Source organism: Scyliorhinus canicula, chromosome 12, assembly GCF_902713615.1.
Source record: "Scyliorhinus canicula chromosome 12, sScyCan1.1, whole genome shotgun sequence".
Taxonomy (NCBI): Eukaryota; Metazoa; Chordata; class Chondrichthyes; order Carcharhiniformes; family Scyliorhinidae; genus Scyliorhinus; species Scyliorhinus canicula.
The window spans coordinates 23,845,915-23,873,805 of NC_052157.1; the positions used below are offsets into that span (position 1 = coordinate 23,845,915).

The window sequence follows — 27,891 nt, forward strand, 5'->3', positions numbered from 1 at the left end:
AGATGACAGCAATTAGCAGAAAAAAAACAAATAGCATGTAATATTGAAACAAATTGCCGCATTATTCATCTTAAACTGTTGCTTTGTGTGTGCTCAGTAGTTAGGTTTGGTTTCAAGGCCAAGGCATAATTTTTTTGCCAGCTTTTGTCGATATGAAAGGTTGCAGGAAACATTCAGCACAAAGGAAGTCCACAACTTAATAAAACTTAAAAATCTGAAAGGAAGATACAATGTTACAGCTATGGGGCGGGATTCTCCCCTACCCGGCATGACGGGGGGTCCCGGCGTAGGGGAGTGGTGCCAACCACTCCGGGGTCGGGCCTCCCCAAAGGTGGGGAATTCTCCGCACCTTTGGGGGCTAGCCCCGCACCGGAGCGGTTAGCACCAGAAGACTGGCGCAAAAAACCGGCGCCAGCCGCCTTTCAGGCCCGCCGCATGCGCGATGTGGGTTTCTCTTCCGCTTCCGCCATGGCGGAGGCCGTGGTGGCAGCGGAGAAGAAAGAGTGCACCCAGGGCACTGGCCCGGAGTCTGAGCAGGGGGCCCCGATCGCGGGACTGGCCACCATGGGGGCACCCCCTGGGGTCCGATCGCCCCGCGCGCCCCCCAGGACCCTGGGGGACCAGTCGCACCGCCGCCACCAGAGGTGGTTCAAACCTTGGCGGCGGGAGAGGCCTCCCAGCGGCGGGACTTCGGCCCATCACGGGCCGGAGAATAGCCGCAGGGGCCTCGCCGATCGGAGTGGCGTGATTCCCGCCACCGCCACTTCCCGGGTGGCGGAGAATCTCTGCCATGGCGGGGGCAGGATTTTCGGCGACCCCAGGCGATTCTCTGACCCTGCTGGGGATCGGAGAATTTCGCCCATGATATCCTAATCGCAAATCATAGAATCCATTCAGTGCAGAAAAGAGGCCATTTGGCCCATTGAATCTGCATTGACCCTCTGAAAGAGCACGCTTATGTTATTCGTAGTGTCAGTGCTTGCAAACCTCATTAATGTTAATTACTGTGGATGGATAACATCTATTTCATCCAAATCAATGCCACAGGGAAATGAAATGAAAAATACAAATGCAGACAAAGTAGGGATTTACTCCAAATGAAAAAGGTGGGCTTTGGGTATGTCAAACCAGAATGAGATGCAATAAACAGATACTGTGCTCCTAAATGAAAGTACATTACCTGCTATCTGCAGAAATAACGCTTATCCAATCAAAAAACAACTAGACGGAGTAGCAGATTTTGCCAAGGTGCAGATTGAGGTAGCAATAAATATCTTGTCTGCCTGTTGGAATGTTCTCGTGTGTATAGCTCAATGCAACACCTGACATATTTACCCAAGATGTCAGGGAGGAAGGGGAGAGAGATCCTGGTCTGCCATTTCCATTCAACATTTAATTATCCTGCAATAGTCTGTATGACAGCAAAGGGAACACTTCTAATGCAACTAAATTTGCCACGAATAATTTCCTAATAGCTTCATAATTCACAAAATTCAATGGTTCAACCAAAATGTGATTCAAAATGATAATCGAATTTATCAAAACTTTTACTCCTAATCATCAGTGACCCCTGTGTTTGTGCACGCAGGATGAAGACAAAACTAACTTGACGCTGGTGCTAGAACAACTGTGCATGCATCACTGCCATTTCAGGATGCCAAAGCTTGCTAACAATCATCAACACTGCTCATGAAAAGCAAAAAATGTTGGAAATTCTCAACAGGTCAGGCAGCATCTGTGGAGAGAAAAACAGAGCTGATTTTTCTGTTCTACGAATTGATGAAGGCCTGATCTGCTAAAAGATTCCAGCATTTGCAGTATTTTATTTTCGCCACACATGAAAATGATTACTCAAGCATGCGCTGAAGGATGACTAGAGTCTTTGGAACGCTATTCCAACTTTTCAGCATCTTCATGGAGGGATAAAACTGGTGAGAAAGACTACAGAAGGGAGATAAATCACTTGGTTGCATTGTGTACCGAAAACAACCTCTCTCTAAATGTTGGAAAGACCAAGGAACTGATCATCGACTTCAGGAAGCGTAGCACGACACACATTCCCGTCTGCATCAATGGCTCCGAAGTGGAGATGGTTGATAGCTTTAACTTCCTGGGGGTCATCATCACCAACAGTCTGTCCTGGTCCACTCACGTTGGTGCAACAGTCAAGAAAGGCCAACAACGTCTCTACTTCCTACGGAAGCTAAAGAAATGTGGCATGTCTGCATTGACTCTCACAAACGTCTACAGATGTGCGATAGAGAGCATCCTATCCGGCTGCATCACAGCTTGGTATGGCAACAGCTCGGTCCATGATCGCAAGAAACTGCAGAGTGTGGTGAACTCAGCCCAACGCATCACACAAGTTTGCTACATTGATTCGTATACACCTCTCGCTGCTTCAGGAAGGCAAACAGCATTATCAGAGACCCCTACCATCCAGGCATTGTCTTCTTCCATCAGGCAGAAGGTATAGAAGTCTGAAAACCCACACATCCAGACATTGGAACAGCTTCTTTTCCACCGCTATAAGACACCTCAACGACTCCCCCTCAGACTGATCTGTTCCCTGTAAGAACACTATTCACGATGCCATATGCTGCTCTTGCTCATGTATTTGCTTTATTTGGCCTCTTGTCCCGCATTGTAACCAATCACTGTTTGTCGATGTACCATTTGTTGGCGTACTCTGTTGATTATTCATTTTGTCTACTGACTTCGTACTGTGCATGTTCCCTTGGCCGCAGAAAAATACTTTTCACTGTACTTCGGTACATGTGACAATAAATCAAATCAAATGGGAGAGAGGGAATCATAGAAATTACAGTGCAGAAGGAGGCCATTCGGCCCATCAAGTCTGTATCGGCCCTTGGAAAGAGCACCCCACTTAAGCCCACCACCCAACCCCGTAACCCAGTAACCTCACCCAACAGTTCTGGTCATGAAGGGCAATTTATCATGTCCAATCCACCTAACCTGCGCATTTTTGGACTGTGGGAGGAAACCGGAGCACCGGGAGGAAACCCACGTGGACATGGGGAGAACGTGCAGACTCCGCACAGACAGTGACCCAAGTCGGAATCGAACCTGGGACCCTGGAGCTGTGAAGCAACCGTGCTAACCACTGTGCTACCCATTTTCTTTTGGGCATTGCATTATCGGTATAAAGCCAAAAGGAATCTAAGACTTACCTAAATCATTATTCTTGGTTATGGCTGCAGCTGCCCTCGCTCGTGGTCCTTGTTGCGTGAACTGATAGCCAAACTTCAAAATTGAGGGGTTTGTCTCCAGCATTTGTGCTATTTCCATTTCAACGGTGGCACCTAACTGTTGGCGCTAGAAATAGAAAGAGTCAATGTAACCAATCTAGTGTGAGAAATAGATTGAGGCTTCCCCCTTATTTCAAATGATCAATTTGAGAGTCAAGTAGTTTGAACTAGACATCTTTTAGGGATGGATGCTGAAAGTGGTTTGGGAAAATATTAACAAAGCAATTCTAGTACAATAACCATCTCTAATTATTTTTCAAATTTTACAACAGATTGAGAGTTATTTTTCAGAACTCAACATACACAATCAGCACAGATATTGCACATTTGGTTCCTTTATATAAAATAACATTCTAGAATATGGCCTTAACCAATAAATAACATTCTACAAGAAGGCCGTAACTATTCAAACTACACATTTATGTTTTTAAAGCCATACAAAAGACAATATGTAGTCCTCCGTATCTTCATAACTTTAAATAAGCTGAATCCAGACCAAGTTATCTTTTGGACGGTTTGGTGCTCAAGACATGTGAAAATATACTGTGCGTTCAAGGTAGATGTACACACATTTCAGGATAATTCAATTAGATGCGAGAGAGATAATGTGACATTAAAGTGTATCTAGAAAATAATATCTAGAAAAATACCTAATAAACTGTCCTAGCAGTGTGCCAAAATAATGCAAGTAAAGATTTCCGATAATTTCAGGCACAAAACAACGTACCTGATTATCAATCTTGATTTCCATTAAAGTTTCATTCTCTTTCAGTGCATCTATGATTGCCTGTATACCGACACCAGTGATGAAGTTTGATTCAAGATTTAGGCTTCTCAGTGCCTTGTTAATTTGTAGCATATCTGCAAAAGCCTTCAAGACAAAAACTTGGTTTGAATGCAAACAGGTAATGTCTCCAAAAAATCAAGCATTTAAAAAGCACCCACTAATAATATGATGTGGCAGTGAAAGAAATCTGAATTATTTTCAACAAGGGTTGATATTGACATCCTAATGGTCATAATGGATGAAAGCACTTCTGCTGAGAGTTGAGCTTTAAAAAAGATCTGAAACACAGAGGGAAGAGGAGAAGAACGGTGGTTTAGATGGAAAATCTCAGAGCCTGGGGCTAAGATGGCTGAATGCACAGTTGTCAATGGTGGGAGGGAGGATATTTTGGGATGGGGAAACGGCTACAGTTGGAGGGACACAGTTCTTGGTAGGTTGCACCATCTTGGATAGCGACAGAGATTGGGACCAGTATAGCTATGAACACAAGGGCTAAGAGTTTTACATGAATCTTTGGGGGAATAGGAACCAAAGTCAGTCAGCACAAGGGTGACGGGTTAGTGGGACATGGGATGGTTTAAGTTAGGGGAAGCAGAGTTTTGTATGGGACCAAGTTTAAGAAGTAGAGAATGAAAGGTTGGCCAACATGATATTAAAAATTCAAGAATGGAGATGACAGCAACATAGAATCCCGACAGAAGGAGGCAATTCGGCCCACTGAGTCTGCACCGACCCTTTAAAAGAGCATCCCACCTAGGGCTCACTCCCCCGCCCTATCCCCGTGATCCATAACCTCACCTAACCTTTGGATACTTATGGCCAATTTAGAATGGCCAATGCACCTAATCTGCACATCTTTGGACTGTGGGAAAAAACTGGAGCACCTGGAGGAAACCGATGCAGACCCGGGGAGAAGGTGCAAACTCCCCACAGACAGTGACCGAGGTCGGAATCGAACCTGGGTCCCTGGCGCTGTGAGGCAACAATGCTGACCGCTGTCACCGTGCCACCCCTTGGGCTGAACTGCGACAGGGATGGAGAGTGGGGAGGCTAGAAATGGAAGTGTGAAAACTTAGTGATTGAGATGGTATGGGTTTGGAAATTCTGCTCAGGCTCAAAACTGACATGGATGCCTTCAAATTCCTTTAATACGGCATGGTGACAGTGGTTAGCACTGCTGCCTCACAGAGCCAGGGCGCAATTCCGGCCTTGGCCATCACCGTGGAGTTTGCATGTTCTCCCCATGTCTGCATGGGTTTCCTCCGGGTGCTCCTGTTTCCTTCCACAGTCCAAAGATGTGCAGGTTAGGTGTGATTACAGGGATATGGCAGGGCAATGGGCCTAGGTAGGGTGCTGTTTCAGAGGATCTGTGCTGATTGGGTGGGCTGAATGCCCTCCTTCTGCACTGTAAGGGTTCTATGGATTCTAACCTATGGAAATTTCAAGCCGGAGTTTGACACCCACAAACCAATTGCCATGTTTATGTTGTAAAATGCATTTTCTAGAGCCGAGGCACAGACTTGTAGCCCCAGATAAAAAAGGGTCAATGAGTCTGGAGCTAGGGCTACCGAAAGGGGATTAAAAAATGAATGGGCTCACAGATGCTACAGCATCTGAACGAAATTAAAAACAAGCTTTGTTGACAAGTTAATGTTAAATTCTTCCCGTGGCTGCGTGGGTGTCACCCCCACAAACCAAAAAGATGTGCAGGCGAGGTGAATTGAACATAGAACATAGAATTTACAATGCAGAAGGAGGCCATTTGGCCCATCGAGCCTGCACCGCCCTTGGAAAGAGCACCCCATTTAAGCCCGAAACTCCGCCCCATACCCGTAACCCAGCAACATCACCCAACCCTTTGGACACTAAGGGCAATTTACCCTGGCCAATCCACCTAACCTGCACATCTTTGGACTGTGGGAGGAAACCGGAGCACCCGGATGAAACCCACGCACACATGGGGAGAACGTGTAGACTCCGCACAGACAGTGACCCAAGACGGGAATCGAACCTGGGACCCTGGAGCTGTGAAGCGACAATGTTAACCACTGTGCTGCCGTGCTGGCCACACTAAATTGCCCCTTAATTGGAAAAAAAGAATTGGGTACTGTAACTTTATACTAAAAAATAAATTTAAATGTTAAAGCAACTTTCATGGGCCCACCCACCAAACTGTGTTTGGGTTTAATGATCATTTAATCTCAATCAATATTTCATGGACTGAGGGAAGATAGTTACTTTGACTAGCATACAAAGTTTCAAAGGAGCACATCACCTCACGAGGGAAAATCATTAAAAACAATGTTTTGATATTTTGCTCTCAACCATAATTCCAAGTAAATTCACTGGGGAACTAAAAAAACACTTCAGGAAAACAGAATCAAAGCAAATTTAAACTTACAAAAGCAATGGGGTCATTGCTCCGAGACGCTGCCAAACTAAACTTCTTCAGGTGAGTATTTTTTTTCAAGGCTTCGGCAAAGTCTTTTAACGTTGGAATTGGAATATTCTAAAGACAGATTCAAGATAAAAACTGATGAATGCACAATGGAGCTACAGCGCACCTCTTCATGTTCCTGACAACTCCAAAGCAGTCACTAGCTATCCACGAGCGCCATTGGCTGTTCTGCATTTCGTCAAACAACTTCTTGCTTGAGGTTAGACACCCCTTTGTGAGTACATAGAACATACAGTGAAGGAGGAGGCCATTCAGCCCATCAAGCCTGCACCGATCCACTTAAGCCCTCACTTCCACCCTATCCCCGTAACCCAATAACCCTCCTAACCTTTTTGGTCACTAAGGGCAATTTAGCATGGCCAATCCACCTAACCTGCACGTCTTTGGACTGTGTGAGGAAACCGGAGCACCCGGAGGAAACCCACGCAGACACGGGGAGAACGTGCAGACTCCACACAGACAGTGACCTAGTGGGGACTCGAACCTGGGACCCTGGTGCTGTGAAGCCACAGTGCTATCAACTTGTGCTACGTGACTGCGGGTATCAGCTCATCTTACCAATGCACTGCATCACAGGGTGGCAATCAGCTCTCTCACAAATTAATTTGCCATTTATTAACAAATTTTCTATCTATTCCCCTGTTCCCCTAAGGTTCTGTAATATCGGACATGCCTAATACTAGGAGGTGCAAGAGAGAAGACAGTCAATCCAATTTTACTCTTGTGAAATGCAAAAATAGAAGTAACCCAAATGCCTCAATTTGCTCCATCCCACTTTGCCAAGAAGATACCTTTATTGGTACCTGTGGGAGAGGAGCGGGCTTGTGCAGTATGTTACGATTGAAGTATTGAAAGTACGTGGATTTTTGCACATTTTTGCCTTTTTTGCTTTCTTTCTGTTGATGTCTGTAACTGTTTACAAAGCCAAAAACTACCTCAATAAAATTGTTTATTAAAAAAAATATTTTAAAAAAAGATACCTTTATTGGCAAAGGCCAAATAATTTTGACCTGATTGCATTGCTGAAAAACTAGCCTTTGAAGCAAGTTTTCCTACTTAAGTAATAGAGGTCAGGCCAATGGTGACAAGTGGTTAGAATTCTAAAGGAGTGGAGTTAAAATGATAAATTAAAACAATGGGGTGGCACGATGGCAAGCACCGCTGCCGAACAGCGCTGAGGACCCGGGTCCGATCCAGACCCTGTATCACTGTCCATGTGGAGTTTGCACGTTCTCTCCGTGTCCGCGTGGGTCTCACCCCCACAACACAAAAAAATGTGCAGGGTAGATGAATCAGCCACGCTAAATTGCCCCTTAATTGGAAAAAAATAAACTGGGTACTCTAAATTTATTTTTTAAAAACACAAACATAAATTAAAACAATGATCAGAACAGAAAGTGCAATAGAAACAACAATAGAGGCAAGGCACTTGTTCAACTCAGAATTTAAGTATTAATATGAGGAGCAGTTCATCACCATACATCAGGCTGTTGGTATCTATGTAGTATTACTGCAGTGATGAGGAATTATTATCACAGATCTTGCACTGGTCCTCCAGAAGTGGCAGAACTCCATGCAGTTGGTTATGCCAAGTACTTTGTTACACCAAGCACTTAGATTCTTTAAAATTATGCAAATATATTATGGTAATAACATTTTAATCAATCACACAAATGAAATGTACCACTGTGCTAATCCTGTCGCAGGTTACACAAGGAACTTAGTTTGTTCAAGGTGCAACAAAATAGCATTTAAAATCAAACACCAGTATTCAACTCCAACTATCCTACCTTTATGTTGTTAAGATTAACCTCTACAAGCCCAGGATCATTGGCTTTTATTCGCTGTAAACTTTCTTCCACATTTGTTGGGTTGGGAGGTTCATCAAAAACTGGTTTGACCTTCTCACCTTTGACAACATCTGGAAATCACCATTTGCAACAATTAGCACACCTTTCACTGACAAATATCCTGAACATTCAAAAACATTAAGAGGGATCTGTTAAGAGGCTTAATTGTAAATGTAGTCAGCAATAAACCTTCTCTAATAGCAACAATGAGGGAAGATGATGGAATAGTGGTAATGTCACTGAACTTGTAATCCAGAACTTGCAACCCAGGCTAATGTCCTGGGTTCAAATGCCACCATGGCAGCTATAAAATTTTAAGTTCAGTTAATAAAAATAGCACAGTGGGCTAAACAGCTGGCTTGGAACACAGAACAAGGCCAGCAGCGTGAGTTCAATTCCCATACCGGCCTCCCCGAACAGGCACCGGAATGTGGCAACTAGGGACTTTTCACAGTAACTTCATTTGAAGCCGACTTGTGACAATAAGCAATTATTATTATTATATTGTGACTCCAGGTTGACTCTTAACTGACATCTGAGATAGTCACTCAATTCAAGAACAACTAGGGATGGGCAACAAATGCTGGCCTTGCCAGTGACACTCACATTCCATGAAAGAATAAAATAAATTGATCATTCAAGCTGGTCACAACTAATTGATGAAACAATCTTTGTGCTGAAGCAGATATTCTGCTTTCAGAAGTCAATATCATAATTCGTCTGATACCCATGTATGATTGCAACGTGTACTATCTTGGTTTACTGAAAAAGTCTGCATGAATGTTTATCACCAAACAAACAAATCTACACGTAATAAGAATGATAACTGACCAACCTGTTCTAACTGCACACTGCTAAAATAGAAACACAGGAGACATAGAAAATAGAAGGTGGAGACCATTCAGTCCTTCAAGTCTGCTCTGCCATTCATTATGATCATGGTTGATGATCACGTTCAATACCCTGATCCTGCCTTCCCCCCATATCCCTTCAGCCCGAAGAGATAGATCTAATTTCTTCTTGAAATTACACAACATTTTGGCCTCAACTACTTTGCGGTAGCGAATTCTACAGATTCATCACTCTCCGAGTGAAGAAATTTTTCCTCACCTCAGTCCTAAAACCAGGTTGAAGTCCAACAGGTTTGTTTCAAACACTAGCTTTCGGAGCACTGCTCCTTCCTCAGGTGAATGAAGAGGTATGTTCCAGAAACAAAGTCAAAGATAGGTGACCAAACAGGTGGATGAGGGTAAAGCGGTTGATGTGGTGTATATGGATTTCAGTAAGGCGTTTGATAAGGTTCCCCACGGTAGGCTATTGCAGAAAATACGGAAGTATGGGATTGAAGGTGATTTAGCGGTTTGGATCAGTAATTGGCTAGCTGAAAGAAGACAGAGGGTGGTGGTTGATGACAAATGTTCATCCTGGAGTTCAGTTACTAGTGGTGTACCGCAAGGATCTGTTTTGGGGTCACTGCTGTTTGTCATTTTTATAAATGATCTGGAAGAGGGTGTAGAAGGATGGGTTAGTAAATTTTCAGATGACACGAAGGTTGGTGGAGTTGTGGATAGTGCTGAAGGATGTTATAGGTTACAGAGGGACATAGATAAGCTGCAGAGCTGGGCTGAGAGGTGGCAGATGGAGTTTAATGCGGAAAAGTATGAGGTGGTTCACTTTGGAAGGAGTAACAGGAATGCAGAGTACTGGGCTAATGGCAAGATTCTTGGTAGTGTAGATGAACAGAGAGATCTCGGCATCCAGGTACATAAATCCCTGAAAGTTGCCACCCAGGTTAATAGGGCTAAGAAGGCATATGGTGTGCTAGCCTTTATCAGTAGGGGGATTGAGTTTCGGAGCCACGAGGTCATGCTGCAGCTGTACAAAACTCTGGTGCGGCCGCACCTGGAGTACGGCGTGCAGTTCTGGTCACCACATTATAGGAAGGATGTGGAAGCTTTGGAAAGGGTTCAGAGGAGATTTACTAGGATGTTGCCTGGTATGGAGGGAAGGTCTTACGAGGAAAGGCTCAGGGACTTGAGGTTGTTTTCGTTAGAGAGGAGAAGGCTGAGAGGTGACTTAATAGAGACATACAAGATAGTCAGAGGGTTAGATAGGGTGGACAGTGAGAGTCTTTTTCCTCGGATGGTGATGACCAACACGAGGGGACATAGCTTTAAATTGAGGGGTGGTAGATATAGGACAGATGTCAGAGGCAGTTTCTTTACTCAGAGAGTAGTAGGGGTGTGGAACGCCCTGCCTGCAACAGTAGTAGACTCGCCAAATTTAAGGGCATTTAAGTGGTCACCGGATAGACATATGGATAAAAATGGAATAGTGTAGGTCAGATAGGCTTCAGATGGTTTCACGGGTCGGCGCAACATCGAGGGCCGAAGGGCCCGTACTGCGCTGTAATGTTCTATGATGCATGCCAATGCTTTGAATGCGAGCATTTGCAGTTAATTAAGTCTTTACAGATCCAGAGATAGCGGTAACCCCAGGTTAAAGACGTGTGAAGTGTCTCAAGCCAGGACAGAATTGTCACGGGCTTAAGACAATTCACACCTCTTTAACCTGGGGTTACCCCTATCTCTGGATCTGTAAAGACCTACCTGCAAATGCTCACATTCAAAGCATTATCTTGCATCTTTGACTTTGTCTATATTAGGCTTAAAATGAAGTTACTGTGAAAAGCCCCTAGTCACCACATTCCAGCACCTGTTCAGGGAGTATATCCTTCAAACACAAGGTTGCGCTTGCAGAAAGCATTTTGAGCTGTGCATCACCCAGGTGAAGTTATGGTAGTTACAGGTCTGTTACAAGTGGTGGAAAAATCTGAAACGGCGATAGAATGCTGTACAAGTATACATTGATTTCATACAAATCATCTCTTCTCTACAGTGCACAGGTGCCAACATTAAATAACCCCAATAATCAGCAAACTTGATAACATGGTGTTTATCTGCTACATGAAATATTACAGCCTATATTCTGAATCTTTAGATACACTTACAGGTTTTAGATTTTTTCAAAATCCCATTGAGAGAAAAATGCTTTAAACTAGGCATCAACGAACCCGACTTTTATCTGCTACTACTACTGGCTTGCATGCATCTCCGAAACAATGCGCATTTTTTACGAAAGGAGATTTTAACACATTTTACCTAGCTGAACAAACAAATTATTTTGCCCCATATTTGTCTCCTTTGTGCAAGTCTATATGTAAACTCCAGATATTCTACCCAGGCTAATCAAAACCTTCATTCACTTTACTCCCAACCATTTCACAATGTTGACAGCTGTACACTAATCTGAGAAATCTGAGAATTTCAGAAAAAAAAGATGCAGATAATTTGAATAAAATAAAAAAGGTCAAAACTGCCAAATGATTTGTTAATTTCTAATGCAGATGCAATAGCAAAACAATCAAAGTGCAACTTTCATCAAATGAAACAATGATTAAAAATAGTAAATTATTTTTCAACTTACTGTTCAAACCTTTGCTTCCACCTCCAACAGAATCAAAGTAATGTGTGTTGCTCACCAAAGTATGCAACCCTAGAATGGCTGAAATTAGGAAGCAGTAAATAAGTTAAATTTTACAAATAAATCTGCTAACCTCTTGGTCAAACATATCAGTTTAGGTTTAGCTGTTATGCAAGCTGTAAAATAAAGAAATGGATAAAAAGGGCTTGTTCAAACATGGATTATTTAATTCAGTTACTGCTAGTGAGTTTCCCTTAAATGAGACACAAAAATCCCTCATTAATTGAGATTAGATAAACAAAGGTTTTATGCATTTCCTGTGGTGCAACAAACATGGATTTTTCTAGAAATATGTCACTAAACAAAAGCACAGCTGCTAAATTAGCAAAAGTTTTCTGGATAAGAAACTGCTGGAATTCAGTATTTGCAAGCAACTTGTTACTAGCACTAAGTCTCTGAAGTGCTATAAGCAAACATGAAGAAATATTACCACGGAGTGTCGTTTTGGAATCAAGTTTCAAGTCAGCTGTGTTGGAGGAAGATAAACTACTTGAAGCATATACACTCATATCCCAACTCTACCTGAAAAAAGGTAGCTACAATTATTGCACAGTTTTTGTTTAAGGGTATATTACCTCATTTCTTGGATTTATTTGCTTTGCTCGCTCCCACTTGAACAACACAACTCTCGTTTCAAAAGGAGAGCAGGCACACTCCTCCCAGACCACATGTGCAGCTTTCCTCCTCTTTCTCCCCAACCCTGCACCACTGGAGACACCCATCCAAAAGGAACGAACAAACTTTAGAGGGTCAAAGTTATATCCTATAATTCTGTGGTATGGAGCGTTGGTCTGAATATATGTATTTATTTCTTCTGTGACAGAGATCACCTGCAAAACTACATGAAGACTGTGCAAAGATTGTTTTTGCTTTCAGTAAACAGCATGCTCAACACTGGTCGGCAGCCAACTTTCTGGGCATTCAATGACAATTTTGTGGAAGCAGTGAATTGGGCACAGTAGTTAGCATTGCACTTTCTCCCCATGTCTGAGCGTGTTTCCTCTGGGTACCATGGTTTCCTCCCACAGTCCAAAGATGTGCAGGTTAGGTGGATTGGCCATAGTCAATTGCATCTTAGTGTCCAAAGGTTAGGTGGGGCTTGGATGGGGTGCTCTTTTGGAGGACCCTTGCAGACTCGATGGGCTGAATGGCTTCCTGCACTGTAGGGATTCTATTCTATATAATGACCCATATAAATGCACAGTAGATGAACATGTTGTGAATCAAAACATATCCAGTAGCAGAGTTACACCACAGGCAGAAGTCTTCACCAATCCATAAATCGTGGTCAAAGTTCCCAGTAATTAAATTCTACAGGTGCAATTATTACAGCATCTGCCCTTTCAAAATCATCTGTCTACTCTGAATTTTGCCCAAACCATAGTAGATTGTTTGCTCTCTTTTCAGTTATTATTCTCCAATTAAAATTAAACCCATGAGTATGAGTAAACAAAATCAACTAACTTTTGCACAGTTTTCTCCCCATCTTAGCTCTAAATGAATCAGAAACAGATATCAAGAAAATATTTTGTTCACAGTAGTTTACCTGCGAGGTCACAGAGTTCTGTATCTGTTGCACTCGTCAAGGCTTCTTCCAGTTCTGGATCCAGGGTGACTTTCTCTTCCACACGCTGCTCCACAGGTTTCTGCTTGGGTATCCATGACTTTCCTGTAACAGATCATTTCTAAATTATGTTCCAAGGTTTTTCAGTCTATTTTCTCAGACCAGCACCTAGTTGATATTTGTTGAAGGGGTTTAACAAAACTCACTAGCTCCAACTGAAAAAAGTTCTCAAGTCAATTAGAGATTCTACACCTTGCCCTAAATATAGCCAAGTAGAAAGTAACTATGGAGCTGTTTCTATATAAGCAAAATTAGTAGATATTATTCATGTGAGAGAGCTGGGATTGAGCCAACAGTGCAATACATCACTTGCTTCCCAAACAGAAATTTGAGGTTTGGATCATAGCATGGCTTGTAACTCAAAACACCTGCTTGTTTCAGCTAATTTACTAGGTCAGAGTCAGGCTGTTAAATGGAGGCATTTTGTAGTTCAGATTATTTCCTGTTAAGTGGCAGCCATTAAAAAGAACAAAAAAATGCAACCGGCTGCTGGGAAATTAGTAAAAAGACTAACCACTATTAAATAGCACAGTTGATGGAAGTAAAATGTCCCGAGGCATTTCATATGAATGCATATTAAAGTTTAACACAACTACTTAAGGAGATATTAGGACAGATGAGGAAAAGTTTGGTCAAAGATGACCAAGAAGCTTCTCAAAGAGGTGAGGTTTAACAAGTGAACTCTGGATCTTAGGACATAGGCTGCTGAAGGCACAACTGTCAATGGTGGGAAATTAGGAATCTTGGAACAGGAATAGGCCAGTTAGCAGCTCAAGACTCCTCCGCCATTTACCAACACCATTGCTGGCCTGCATTTACTCCTTACACCTGAAAAACCCTTCATGCGTTTGATTAGAAAAAAATCTATAAATCTCCAATTTAAAATTAGTTGATCAAGTATCAACTGCAGTATGCATAAGAGTGCCAAACGCCTAACTCTTTGTGTGTAAAAATCTCCCCAATTTAACTCCAGAAAGTTCTGACACTATTTTTTAGACACTGCTCCCTGGTCATAGATTCAAATCAGCAGAAGTAGTTTTGCTCTATATATTCACCAGAATGTCTTCGAAAGTTTGATCAAATCACACCTCAACTTTCAAAATTTCAGGGACTGCAAACATAGTTTCAAAATCACTCCTAATTTAACACAGAGTTATTCGAGGAGTTATTCTGATATCATTCCCTCCAAAGCCCCAATATATCCTTACGGTCCGGTGTCTAGTACTGCTTGTGGCCCCAAGTGTGGTCCAACCAGGGCTTTGTACAGTTGAGGCACAAAAATAGAGGACCACAGAGATCTGAGGGTTGTAAAGCTGGAGGAGGTTACAGAAATAGGGAAAGCTGAGATTATGGAAAGATTTGAAAACGGGGATGTTAGAATAGAGGTGCTGTGGACTGAGAGCCAATATAGGTCAGTGAGCACACGGGTGATTAGTGAGCAGCACCATGAGATTGCGGATAGGTTTGCTCCTTGCAAAAATCCTAAAAATTCTCATTGCAACCCAGTACTCCACTGGCATTAAAGTGCTTTGTTTTGATTTCATTGAACTATATCTCATTCATATTTCACTGACTTGAAAGTTCTTCAGCTGTTCTGACCTACTTTTAGTTTCCAATTCATTTCTCCATCTAGAAATGTTACAAACCAAATGTACATTAAAATGTTGAAGAAAGTGCCTCGAAAAGGTCTTTCAAATTGCTGTTGGGTATATAAAAAAAAACTTTGCAATGCAAAATTATTTATGTTGAACTAACAAAATTTAATTCAACATAGTTAGACGTTAAACTGGGCATGCTAATGCAGAGGGAAGAAATATGTAGTCTTGTATTCCTTTATGTTAGATTATACACCTACACATCAAGAAAATCATATAAAAAACATTTATTTGTAGATGAGAAACTGGAAAACACTAAATTCAGCACAAAAGCTAACTATTCAATATTTCATATGGTGTAGCAATGAGTGCATTGCAAAAGTACTCCACTGGCATTAAAGTGCTTTGGAATGACCGGAAAATATAGAAATTAGCTGGATTGAAAAAAGGAAAAATCAGGAAGTTCATGAAAGACCACAGCTGTCATAATAAAGATACCTACACAGAGGTTCCACAACACAGAAGAATCAAAAGAGGTAGTTTTGTTTTTAAAAAGCAGGAGAAAGGCAGACGAAATGGCAAAAGTGATATACTGTGACTGCACCAGTAAATTGCAGCTATAGAACATCCATTCATTTTTTTAAAAAAAATTTTATTCTCCTTTTTCACATTTTCTCCCAAATTTCCACCCAACAATAAACAATAATCAGTAACTAATGCAATGTCAATCCCCATCGACAATCCACAACGATCCCATCCTCCCACCAAACCCCAAACATTATCCCGCATGTTCAGAAAAACAAATGACAAAAAGGAACAAATCTGCAAAAATTAGTGGTCGTTCAGAAGATTGGTCAGGTTTAAAAGCCAGCAAAACAAAAAAAAGAGGGCGATCGTATAGTACAAGAGAAAGCAGGCTAGCAATATAAAAACAGATAGCACAAGTATTTAAATAGGAAAAGGGTAATGGGCCTGTATCCATTGGCCTTCAGAGGAATGAGGGGTGATCTTATTGAAACACAAGATCCTGAGGGGACCTGACAGGGTGGATGCAGAAAAGATGTTTCCTCTTGAGGAAGAGATTAGAACTAAGCGACACAGGAAAATAAAGAGTCTTCCATTTAAGACAGAGGTGAGAAGTCTTTTCTCAAGAGGTTTTGAGTGTCTTTGGAACTGTCTCTTCCCAGGGAGAGGTGGAGGCACGGTCACTGAATACTTTTAAGGCAGAGGTGGATAGATTCTAGACTTACAAGGGAATCAAAGGCTACCAGGGGCAGGGAATGTGGAGTTGAGGCCGCAATCAGCTTCGCTATGAGTTTATTGAATGGTACTGCAGGCTAGAGGGGCTGAATGCATCGGTGCTATGGAGGATAAGGTTGAATCCATTTGGGTGGAAATCAGGAATAGTAAGGCAAAAAAGTCACTGATAGGAGTAGTCTATCGGCCACCAAATAGTAACGAGATGGTGGGGCAGGCAATAAACAAAGAAATAACTGATGCATGTAGAAATGGTACAGCAGTTATCATGGGGGATTTTAATCTACATGTCGATTGGTTTAACCAGGTCGGTCAAGGCAACCTTGAGGAGGAGTTTATAGAATGTATCCGCGATAGTTTCCTAGAACAGTATGTAATGGAACCTACGAGGGAACAAGCGGTCCTAGATCTTGTCCTGTGTAATGAGACAGGATTGATTCATGATCTCATAGTTAGGGATCCTCTCGGAAGGAGCGATCACAATATGGTGGAATTTAAAATACAGATGGAGGGTGAGAAAGTAAAATCAAATACTAGTGTTTTGTGTTTAAACAAAGGAGATTACAAGGGGATGAGAGAAGAACTAGCTAAGGTAGACTGGGAGCTAAGACTTTATGGTGGAACAGTTGAGGAACAGTGGAGAACCTTCCAAGCGATTTTTCACAGTGCTCAGCAAAGTTTTATACCAACAAAAAGGGAAAGAGGGAAAATCGACCGTGGATATCTAAGGAAATAAGGGAGAGTATCAAATTGAAGGAAAAAGCATATAAAGTGGCAAAGATTGCTGGGAGATTAGAGGACTGGGAAATCTTTAGGGGGCAACAGAAAGCTACTAAAAAAGCTATAATGAAGAGTAAGATAGAGTATGAGAGTAAACTTACTCAGAATATAAAACAGACAGTAAAAGTTTTTACAAATATATAAGACAAAAAAGAGTGGCTAAGGTAAATATTGGTCCTTTAGAGGATGAGAAGGGAGTTTTAATAATGGGAAATGAGGAACTGAACAGGTTTTTTGGGTCGGTCTTCACAGTGGAAGACACAAATAACATGCCAGCGACTGATAGAAATGAGGCTATGACAGGTGAGGACCTTGAGAGGATTGTTATCACTAAGGAGGTAGTGATGGGCAAGCTAATGGGGCTAAAGGTAGACAAGTCTCCTGGCCCTGATGGAATGCATCCCAGAGTGCTAAAAGAGATGGCTACGGAAATTGCAGATGCACTAGTGATAATTTACCGAAATTCACTAGACTCTGGGGTGGTCCCGGTGGATTGGAAATTAGCAAACGTGACGCCACTGTTTAAAAAAGGAGGTAGGCAGAAAGCAGGAAATTATAGGCCAGTGAGCTTAACTTCGGTAGTAGGGAAGATGCTGGAATCTATCATCAAGGAAGAAATTGCAAGGCATCTGGATAGAAATTGTCCCATTGGGCAGACGCAGCATGGGTTCGTAAAGGGCAGGTCATGCCTAACTAATTTAGTGGAATTTTTTGAGGACATTACCAGTGCAGTAGATAACGGGGAGCCGATGGATGTGGTATATCTGGATTTCCAGAAAGACTTTGACAAGGTGCCACACAAAAGGTTGCTGCATAAGATAAAGATGCATGGCATTAAGGGTAAAGTAGTGGCATGGATCGAGGATTGGTTAATTAATAGAAAGCAAAGAGTTGGGATAAATGGGTGTTTCTCTGGTTGGCAATCAGTAGCTAGTGGTGTCCCTCAGGGATCCGTGTTGGGCCCACAATTGTTCACAATTTACATAGATGATTTGGAGTTGGGGACCAAGGGCAATGTGTCCAAGTTTGCAGATGACACTAAGATGAGTGGTAAAGCGAAAAGTGCAGAGGATACTGGAAGTCGGCAGAGGGATTTGGATAGGTTAAGTGAATGGGCTAGGGTCTGGCAGATGGAATACAATGTTGACAAATGTGAGGTTATCCATTTTGGTAGGAATAACAGCAAACGGGATTATTATTTAAACGATAAAATATTAAAGCATGCCGCTGTTCAGAGAGACTTGGGTGTGCTAGTGCATGAGTCACAGAAGGTTGGTTTACAAGTGCAACAGGTGATTAAGAAGGCAAATGGAATTTTGTCCTTCATTGCTAGAGGGATGGAGTTTAAGACTAGGGAGGTTATGTTGCAATTGTAGAAGGTGTTAGTGCGGCCACACCTGGAGTATTGTGTTCAGTTTTGGTCTCCTTACTTGAGAAAGGACGTACTGGCACTGGAGGGTGTGCAGAGGAGATTCACTAGGTTAATCCCAGATCTGAAGGGGTTGGATTATGAGGAGAGGTTGAGTAGACTGGGACTGTACTCGTTGGAATTTAGAAGGATGAGGGGGGAACTTATAGAAACATTTAAAATTATGAAGGGAATAGATAGGATAGATGCGGGCAGGTTGTTTCCACTGGCGGGTGACAGCAGAACTAGGGGACATAGCCTCAAAGTAAGGGGAAGTAGATTTAGGACTGAGTTTAGGAGGAACTTCTTCACCCAAAGGGTTGTGAATCTATGGAATTCCTTGCCCAGTGAAGCAGTTGAGGCTCCTTCATTACATGTTTTTAAGGTAAAGATAGATAGTTTTTTGAAGAATAAAGGGATTAAGGGTTATGGTGTTCGGGCCGGAAAGTGGAGCTGTGTCCACAAAAGATCAGCCATGATCTAATTGAATGGCGGAGCAGGCTCGAGGGGCCAGATGGCCTACTCCTGCTCCTAGTTCTTATGTTCTTATGAGTGGCCTGCTCTCACTCATAATTCGTATGTTTATATGTCTGGGGAATTGATAATGGAAAAGGAGGAAATAGTGAAGGGGTTGAACAGATATTTTGTCTGGGGCATCCTAGGGCTTTAAAATTACCAAAATTCCTTAGAATCTGGAAGGATCTGAATAGTTTGGAAAATAGCAAATGTTATACACCTTTATTCAAGAAAAGCAGGGTGAAAGAAAGCAGGAAACTATCACAGGGAAACTGCCACAATCCATAACTGAATTTATAACAGGATACTTAGAAATCATAATGGCATCAGGCAGAGTCAACAAGGTTTTGTGAAAAGGAAATGGTGTTCCAACTAACATACAATTTTTTTGAAGTAACAAGCAAAGTGTATAAAAAGGAACTTGTCGATGTGGTGTACTGGATTTACAAAAGGTATCTGATAAACTGACACGTTAAAGGTTACTACACAAAATAAAGTGCACATAGTGTAGGGGGTAATATATTAGCATGGATAAAGGATTGGTTAGTTAACAGGAAGTAGAGAGTAGGGATAATTGGTCCTTTCCAGGTCGGCAGGCTGTAATTAGGAGTGCCATATCCACTCTATCTACGCCCCATATAATTTGTTACGCCCCTCATAATTTGTAGACCTCTATCAGGTTGCCCCTCACAACCTCCGTCGTTCCAGTGAGAACAAACCAAGTTCATTCAACCTCTCCTCATAGCTAATGCCCTCCATACCAGGCAACATCCTGGTAGATCTCTCCTGCACCCTCTCTAAAGCCTCCATATCCTTCTGCTAGTGCAGCGCCCAGAATTGAACAATATACTCCAAGTGTGGCCTAACTAAGGTTCTGTGCCATACAACCTGAAGGCTTCTCAATTCACCGGGCGGACCGAACCACGTCATCAGGCAAACAAATGGTGGAGGGGCTGCCTCCTCATCAACTCCTCCTGGTGCTTGGATGTGGTGACCTTCTGCTCCCCGGACCTGGAATACCTGACCGTGAAGTGTCGCCCAGACTCAAAAACAGCTTCTTCCCCCGCTGTTACCAGACAATGACCCTCTTATGGACTGGCCTCATTCACACTACAACCCTGTGTGCTTCATCCGATGCCGGTGCTAATATACATTGTATACCTTGTGTTGCCCTATTATGTATTTTCTTTATTCCCTTTTCCCATGTACTTAATGATCTGTTGAGCTGCTCGCAGAAAAATACTTTTCACTGTACCTTGGTACACGGGAGAATAAACAAATCCATCCATCCATACAGCTGCAACATGACTTACCAATTTTTATACTCAATGCCCCGACCAATGGAGGCAAGCACGACATATGGCTTCTTGACTACCTTCTCCACCTGTGTTGCCCCTTTCAGTGACCTGTGGACCTGTACACCGAGATCTCTCTGACTGTCAATACTCTTGAAGGTTCTACCATTCACTGTATATTCCCTACCTGTATTAGACCTTCCAATATGCATTACCTCACATTTGTCCGGATTAAACTCCATCTGCCATCTCTCCGCCCAAGTCTCCAAACGATCCAAATCTTGCTGTATCCTCTGACAGTCCTCATCGCAATCCTCAAACTTACTAATCAGACCAGTTACATTTTCCTTCAAATCATTTATATCTACTACGGTCAGCAAAGGTCCCAGCACTGATCCCTGCGGAACACCACTAGTCATAGCCCTCCAATCTCAAATGCACCCTTCCATTGTTACTCTCTGCCTTCTTATGACCTAGCCAGTTCTGTATCCACCTTGCCAGCTCACTTCTGATCCCGTGTGACTTCACCTTTTGTACCAGTCTGCCATGAGGGACCTTGTCAAAGGCCTTACTGAAGTCCATGTAGACAACATCCACTGGCCTACCTGCATCAACCATCTTTGTGACCTCCTCAAAAACTCTATCAGTTAGAGACACGACCTCCCCTTCACAAAACTCTACTGCCTCTCGCTAATACGGCCACTTGCTTACAATGGGAATAGATCCTGTCTTGAAGAATTCTCTCCAGTAATTTCCCTACCACTGACTTAAGGCTCACCAGCCTGTAATTCCTGGATTATCTTTGCTACCCTTCTTAAATAAAGGAACACATTGGCTATTCTCCAATCCTCCGGGACATCACCCGAAGACGGTGAGGATCCAAAGATTTCTGCCAAGGCCTCAACAACTTCCTCTCTAGCCTCCTTCAGTATTCTGGGGTAGATCCCATCAGGCCCTGGGAACTTATCCACCTTAATATTTTTCAAGATGCCCAATACCTTGTCTTTTTGGATCTTAATGTGACCCAGGCTATCTACACACCTTTCTCCAGAATCAACATCCATCTCTTTGGTGAATAATTGTGTTAGAAGCAGCAGAAAGGTTCACTCAACATTCCTGGGATGCAGGGCTCATGTTATGAGGGAAGGGTGAACAGGTTGGGCCTACACCCAACGCAATTTAGGAGAGAGAGTACTGAAACAGGCAAGATCCTGGAGGGGAGTTGATAGGGTGTATATCAGGAGGCTGTTTCCTCTTGCAGAACTCATTGGTACAGGGGGGTGTGGGCATTCAGTTACATGAATCACAAAAGTTCATATGCAGGTGTAGCAAGTGATTAGGAAGGTAAATGAATGGGATACAGTTTAAGATTAAGCAATCCCCATTCTCAGTTGGAGATCAGGAGAAATGTTTCTCCCAAAGGGTTTTCAGTTTGTGGAATTCTCTTCTGCAGAAAGCAGTAGAGGATGGGCCATTTAATTTATTCAAGGCTGAGTTAGATAGATTTTTGATAGACAAGGGAGTTGGTTGGGGTGCAGTCCCGGAAAGTGGAGTTGAGACCACAACCTGATTAGCTATGATCTTATCAAATTGCTGAGCAGGCTCAAAGAGCCAACTGGCCAACTCCTGTTCCTTCATCCTACATTCCTAAAAGCTAGCCGGTGTTAATCATTGCACAAGATGCTGCAAATTTTCATTAAAGTAATGAAGTTGGAAAGTGCAAGTACTGAGTAGGTGCACGGGGAAATCAATTGGCGGGAGAGCTATTTGTTCTAATTTAAATTAATGATTAGAATTAATTAAATAACTTGCATTTATATTGCACCTATTATGGAACCGATCCCCAATCAAGTGGAAACTAAACCAATGTTTTCACAGGTGCCGCTCAACACAACATGCATAATATAATTTAAAGTGGCACACATATTGAATGTGTACACAGCAGATGAAAGGTTGAAGGACAGACACACGCACACCAACATACCCCTATGCCTATTTTCCACAATCATCAGGTTAATGAAGGTCTGAGATTATCGAACAAGATAATCATTTTTCTGTAAATTGGTATTTCCCTTTCAGCCCAAACATTCCATATTTTCCCACTGGTCAAAAGGACATTACCTATTCAGTCATTTTTCTTCTTCAGACATGAAACATCCGTGTAATCTTAAGACCGCCATCCCTGCTGAAACATAGGTTGGGGGGGGTTTCTTTATTTGACAAAAATATAAAGTTGTTTTAGAAACCGGTCAGACGAGGTTCACTTGACTCATTCCTAAACCGAAGAAACTTATTTTATGAAGGAAAGTTGAACAGATTAGGCCTGCACACATGAGAGTGTAGAAGAATGGCAGGTGATCTTAAAACACAAGATCTTGAGGGGACTGGATAGGGTGGTTACTGGAAGGATGTTTCCTCTTGTGACACATATAATATGCAGAAATCAGAATTTACAGTACAGGAGGAGGCCATTCAGTCCATCAAGTCTGCACCAACCCTTGGAAAGAGCACCCTACTTAAGCCCACGCCTACAGCCTATCCCCGCAACCCAGTAACCCCACCTAGCCGTTTAGAACATAAGAAATAGGAGCAGGAGTAGGCCATTTGGCCCTTCAGACCTGCTCATCATTCAATGAGATCATGGCTGATCTTTTGTGGACTCAGATCCACTTTCCTCACCCGAACACCATAACCCTTAGTCCTTTCTTCATCAAAAAACTATCTATCTTTATCTTGAAAACATTTAATGAAGGAGCCTCAACTGCTTTGCTGGGCAAGGAATTCCATGGATTCACAGACCTTTGGGTGAAGAAGTTCCTCCTAAACTCAGTCCTAAATCTACTTCCCCTTATTTTGAGGCTATGCCCCTAGTTTGTTTCATCCGCCAGTGGAAACCACCTCCCCGCATCTATCCTATCCATTCCCTTCATAATTTTAATGTTTCTATAAGATTCCCCCCCCCGCATCCTTCTAAATTCCAACGAGTACAGTCCCAGTCTACTCAACCTCTCTTCGTAATCCAACCCCCTCAACTCTGGGATTAACCTAGTGATCACCTCTGCACCCTCCACACCAGTACATCTTTTCTCAGGTAAGGGAGACCAAAACTGAACACACCGTGGCCTCATTAACATCTTATACAGTTGTAGCATAATCTCCATAGTCTTAAACTCCATTTCTCTAGCAATGAAGGACAAAACTCCATTCACCTTCTGCACTTGTAAACCAACTTTTTGCGACTCATGCACTGGCACATCCAGGTCCCTCTGCACAACAGCATGTTTTAATATTTATCATTTAAATAATAATCCCTTTTGCTGTTATTCCTACCAAAATGGATAACCTCACATCTGTCAATATTACACTCCATCTGTCAGATCCTAGCCCGTTCACATTAACCTATCCAAATCCCTCTGCAGACTTTCAGTATCCTCTGCACTTTTTGCATTACCACTCATCTTAGTGTTGTCTGCAAACTTGGACATACTGCACTTGGTCCCCAACTCCAAATCATCTATGCAAATTATGAACAATTGTGGGCCCAACACTGATCCCTGAGGGACACCACTAGCTAATGATCGTCAACCAGAGAAACATCCATTAATCACCACTCTTGCTTTCTATTAATTAACCATCCTCTAGTTATGTTACTACTTTATCCTTAATGCCATGCATCATTATCTTATGCAGCAACCTTTGTATGGCACCTTCTCAAAAGCTTTCTGGAAATCCAGATATACCACATCCATAGGCTCCCCGTTGTTTACCGCACTGGTAATGTCCTCAAAAAATTCCACTAGTTAGGCATGACCTGCCCTTTATGAACCCATGCTGCATCTGTCCAATGGGACCATTTCCATCCAGAGCCTCGTTATTTCTTCCTTAATGATAGATTTCAGCATCTTCCCTACTATTTCAGCATCTTCACTACTACTGAAATTAAGCTAACTGGCATATAACTACCTGCTGTCTGCCGACCTCCTTTTTAAAATAGTGGTGTCACATTTGCTAATTACCAATCCGCGAGGACCACCCCAGAGTCTAGTGAATTTTAGTAAATTAGCATGAGTGCATTTGCAATTTGCCTAGCCATCTCTTTAGGACCCTGGGATGCATTCCATCAGGGCCAGGAGACTTGTCCACCTTTAGCCCCATTAGCTTGGCCATCACTACCTCCTTAGTGATGACAATCATCTCAAGGTCCTCACCTGTCATAGCCATATTTCCATCAGTCACAGGCATGTTATTTGTATCTTTCACTGTTAAGACTGACCCAAAAAACCTGTTCTTTCCTCAGCCATTTCCTCCTATCTCCCATTAGTAAATCTCCCTTCTCATCCTCTGAAGGACCAATATTTACCTAAGCCACTCTTATTCGTTTTATATATTTGTCGAAACTTTTACTATCTGTATTTATATTCTGAACAAGTTTACTCTCATAATCTTTATAACTTTTTAAGTAGCTTTCTGTTGCCCCCTAAAGATTTCCCAGTCTTCTAGTCTCCCACTAATCTTTGCCACTTTGTATGCTTTTTCCTTCAGTTTGATACTCTCCCTTATTTCCTTACATATCCATGGTCAATTTCCCTCTTTCTACATCTTCCTTTTTTTTTGGTATAAACTTTTGCTGATCACTGTGAAAAATCCACTGTTCCTCAACTGTTTTCACCATAAAGTCTTTGGCTTCACAGTCTACCTTAGCCAACTCTTCTCTCAGCCCATTGTAATCTCCTTGTTTAAGCACAAAACCTAGTATTTGATTTACCGTTCTCGCCATTCATCTGTATTTTAAATTCCACCATATTGTGATCCTCCTTCCGAGAGGATCCCGAACTATGAGATAATTGATCAATCTTGTCTTATTACACAAGACCAGATCTAGGATCGCTTGTTCCCTCGTGGGTTCCATTACATACTGTTCTAAAAACTATCGTGGATACATTCTATAAACCCCTCCAGGGCTGCCTTGACCGACCTGGTTAAACCAATCGACATGTAGATTAAAATCCCCCATGATAACTACTGTATCATTTCTACATGCATCAGTTATTTCTTTGTTTATTGCCCACCCCACCATAATGTTACTATTTGGTGGCCTATAGACTACTCCTATCAGTGACTTTTTCACCTTACTATTCCTGATTTCCACCCAAATGGATTCAGCCTTATCCTCCATAGCACTGATGTCATCCCTCACTACTGCACGGATGTCATCATTTTGGACACTAGGGGCAATTTATCATGGTCAATCCACCTAACCTGCACATCTCTGGACTGTGGGAGGAAGCCAGAGCATCCGGAGGAAACCCATGCATACACAGGGAGAACGTACCGACTCCGGACAGACAGTTACCCAAGCCGGGAATCGAACCTGGGACCCTGGAGCTGTGAAGCACCTTTGCTAACCACTGTGCTACCGTGATGTGGAGAAATATTTCCTCTCAGAGCCATTAGTGTGTGGAACTCTCTTCCCCATAAGGTAGTGAAGGTTGGGCTTTTAACTTTGTTCAAGGCTGAGTTAGATAGATTTTGATTAGACAAGGGGGGTCAAGGTTTATGGAGTGCAGACAGGAAAGGGGAACTGAGGCCATGATCTTGTTGAATGGTGGAGAAGGCTCAAATGGGCCAATTGGCCTAATCTTTCTCCAAGGTCCTATGTTCTCATGTAAAGAGGTAGTTTTCTTTATCTAAAATCTGCCATTTGAAGCATTGATTATTTCATGAAAATGCATGCATTTCAGAGTCTTCCCACACAAGTAAATAAAAAAAGTAAGTAACTTTTTCAAGTAAAGTCTTTACCCGTAGCTATGTGCAAAGTCACTGCATCAAGGTTTGGAGTGTTATGAACTATAAATGAGCTTTTAAAAAAAACATTCATGCAAAGAATGGAACATTTATTTAATTACTTTTGATGTTTTTACTCTGGAACAATGAACAAAACCAAGAACACTCCCATCTCATGCTGGGATAAATAAATTCATTTCGTTGAATAGACAGCATATTGTAAAGGTCAGTGGAGGACTTTTACACAGAACTTGCCTGAAGGATTTCTACTTGAAAAATAAGTTGTATAACTTTTTTTATTGATTATGAGCTTTATGCAAAATGTTTCAAAATGTTTATTTTAAAGCATATATTTGTGCATCCAGAGTTTGGTGCAAATGGGCAAATGGCACACGTTCAATCCCCACTGCTGTGGTAGTTCATGGAGAGCTACTCCCTCGCCTTGTCCCAGGCTTGATGCAGAATGGTGCCCCTCAAACTATATAAACACTTCTCTTTCTCCGAGAGAAAGAGATGCTTATGGTCCCTAATGGACTAGTGTTAATTACCACATGTACATCAAATTCAAAATGTTGAAACATTATATTTTTAAGGAAAAGATACAGATGACACCAACTTTGGTGGAGGGGAAGCTGTGAGGAGGATGCAGAGATCCTTCAGTGTGATTTGCACAAGTTGAGTGAGTGGGCAAATGAATGGCAGATGCAGTACAATTTGCATAAATGCCAAGTTATCCACTTGGGTAGCAAAAACGAGACTATTATCTGAATGGCCATAAATTAAGAGAGGTTAATGTGCTACGAGACCTGGGTGCCCTCGTACACCAGTCACTTAAGGCAAGCATCCAGATACAGCAGGCAGTAAAGAAGACAATTGGTATGCTGGCCTTCATAGCAATACAATTCAAGTATGAAGCCGGGATGTCTTGTTGCAATTACAGAGGGCCTTGGTGAGACCACGCCTGGAATAGAGCATGCAGGTTTGGTCTCCTTATCGGAGGATGTTCTTTCTCTAGAGGAGTGCAGCAAAGGTTTACCAGACTGATTCCTGATGTGGAGATGCCGGCGTTGGACTGGGATTAGCACAGTAAGAAGTCTTACAACACCAGGTTAAAGTCCAACAGGTTTGTTTCAAACACGAGCTTTCGGAGCGCAGCTCCTTCCTCAGGTGAATGACTGATTCCTGGGATGGCAGGACCAACGCAAGAGGAGAGATTGAATTGGTCAGAATTGTATTTGCTGGAGTTCAGAATGAGGGGGTCTCATGGAAACCCATAAATTTCTAACAGAACTAGACAGAGTAGATGCATGAAGGATGTTTCCGATGGTGGGTGTGTCCAGAACCAGGGGTTACAGTCTGAGGATATGGGGTAGACCATTTAGGACAAAGATGAGGAGAAATTTCTTCACCCGGAGAGTGGTGAGCCTGTGAAATTCATTACCACAGGGAAGTAGTTGAGGCCACAACATTGTATGTTTTCAAGAAGCAGTTAGATATAGCACTTAGGGTGAAGGGCATCAAAGGATGGGGGGGGGGGGGGGGCAGAACTAGGCTATGGAATTGGATGATCAGCCATGATCATATTGAATGGCGGACCAGGCTTGAAGGGCTGAATAGCCTCCGCCTGCTCCTATTTTCTATGTTTCTATATGACTGTACCCTAGCTACCAAGAGCTGCTCATTTATGCTTGCTTTTATCTTTCAATTATTTAATGAAAACGATAA

At 42.4% G+C, this 27,891-nt stretch overlaps 1 protein-coding gene across 7 annotated transcripts in view; it reads right to left on the minus strand.

Moving 5' to 3' along the window:
• Window positions 1-27,891, minus strand: part of tmod2 (tropomodulin 2) — a 100,582-nt gene that overhangs the window by 2,147 nt on the left and 70,544 nt on the right. For 3 of the 7 annotated variants that reach the window (XM_038813163.1, XM_038813161.1, XM_038813162.1), the window contains 7 exons: window positions 13,454-13,576; window positions 12,338-12,373; window positions 11,851-11,928; window positions 8,305-8,435; window positions 6,458-6,565; window positions 3,997-4,140; window positions 3,192-3,336 (listed from right to left, as the gene is read on the minus strand). In XM_038813163.1, coding sequence (XP_038669091.1) covers window positions 3,192-3,336; window positions 3,997-4,140; window positions 6,458-6,565; window positions 8,305-8,435; window positions 11,851-11,928; window positions 12,338-12,373; window positions 13,454-13,576 — 765 coding nt within the window. The remainder of the gene's footprint in view (window positions 1-3,191; window positions 3,337-3,996; window positions 4,141-6,457; window positions 6,566-8,304; window positions 8,436-11,850; window positions 11,929-12,337; window positions 12,374-13,453; window positions 13,577-27,891) is intronic. The other 4 variants (XM_038813165.1, XM_038813164.1, XM_038813167.1 and 1 more) reach the window with 2 other exon arrangements.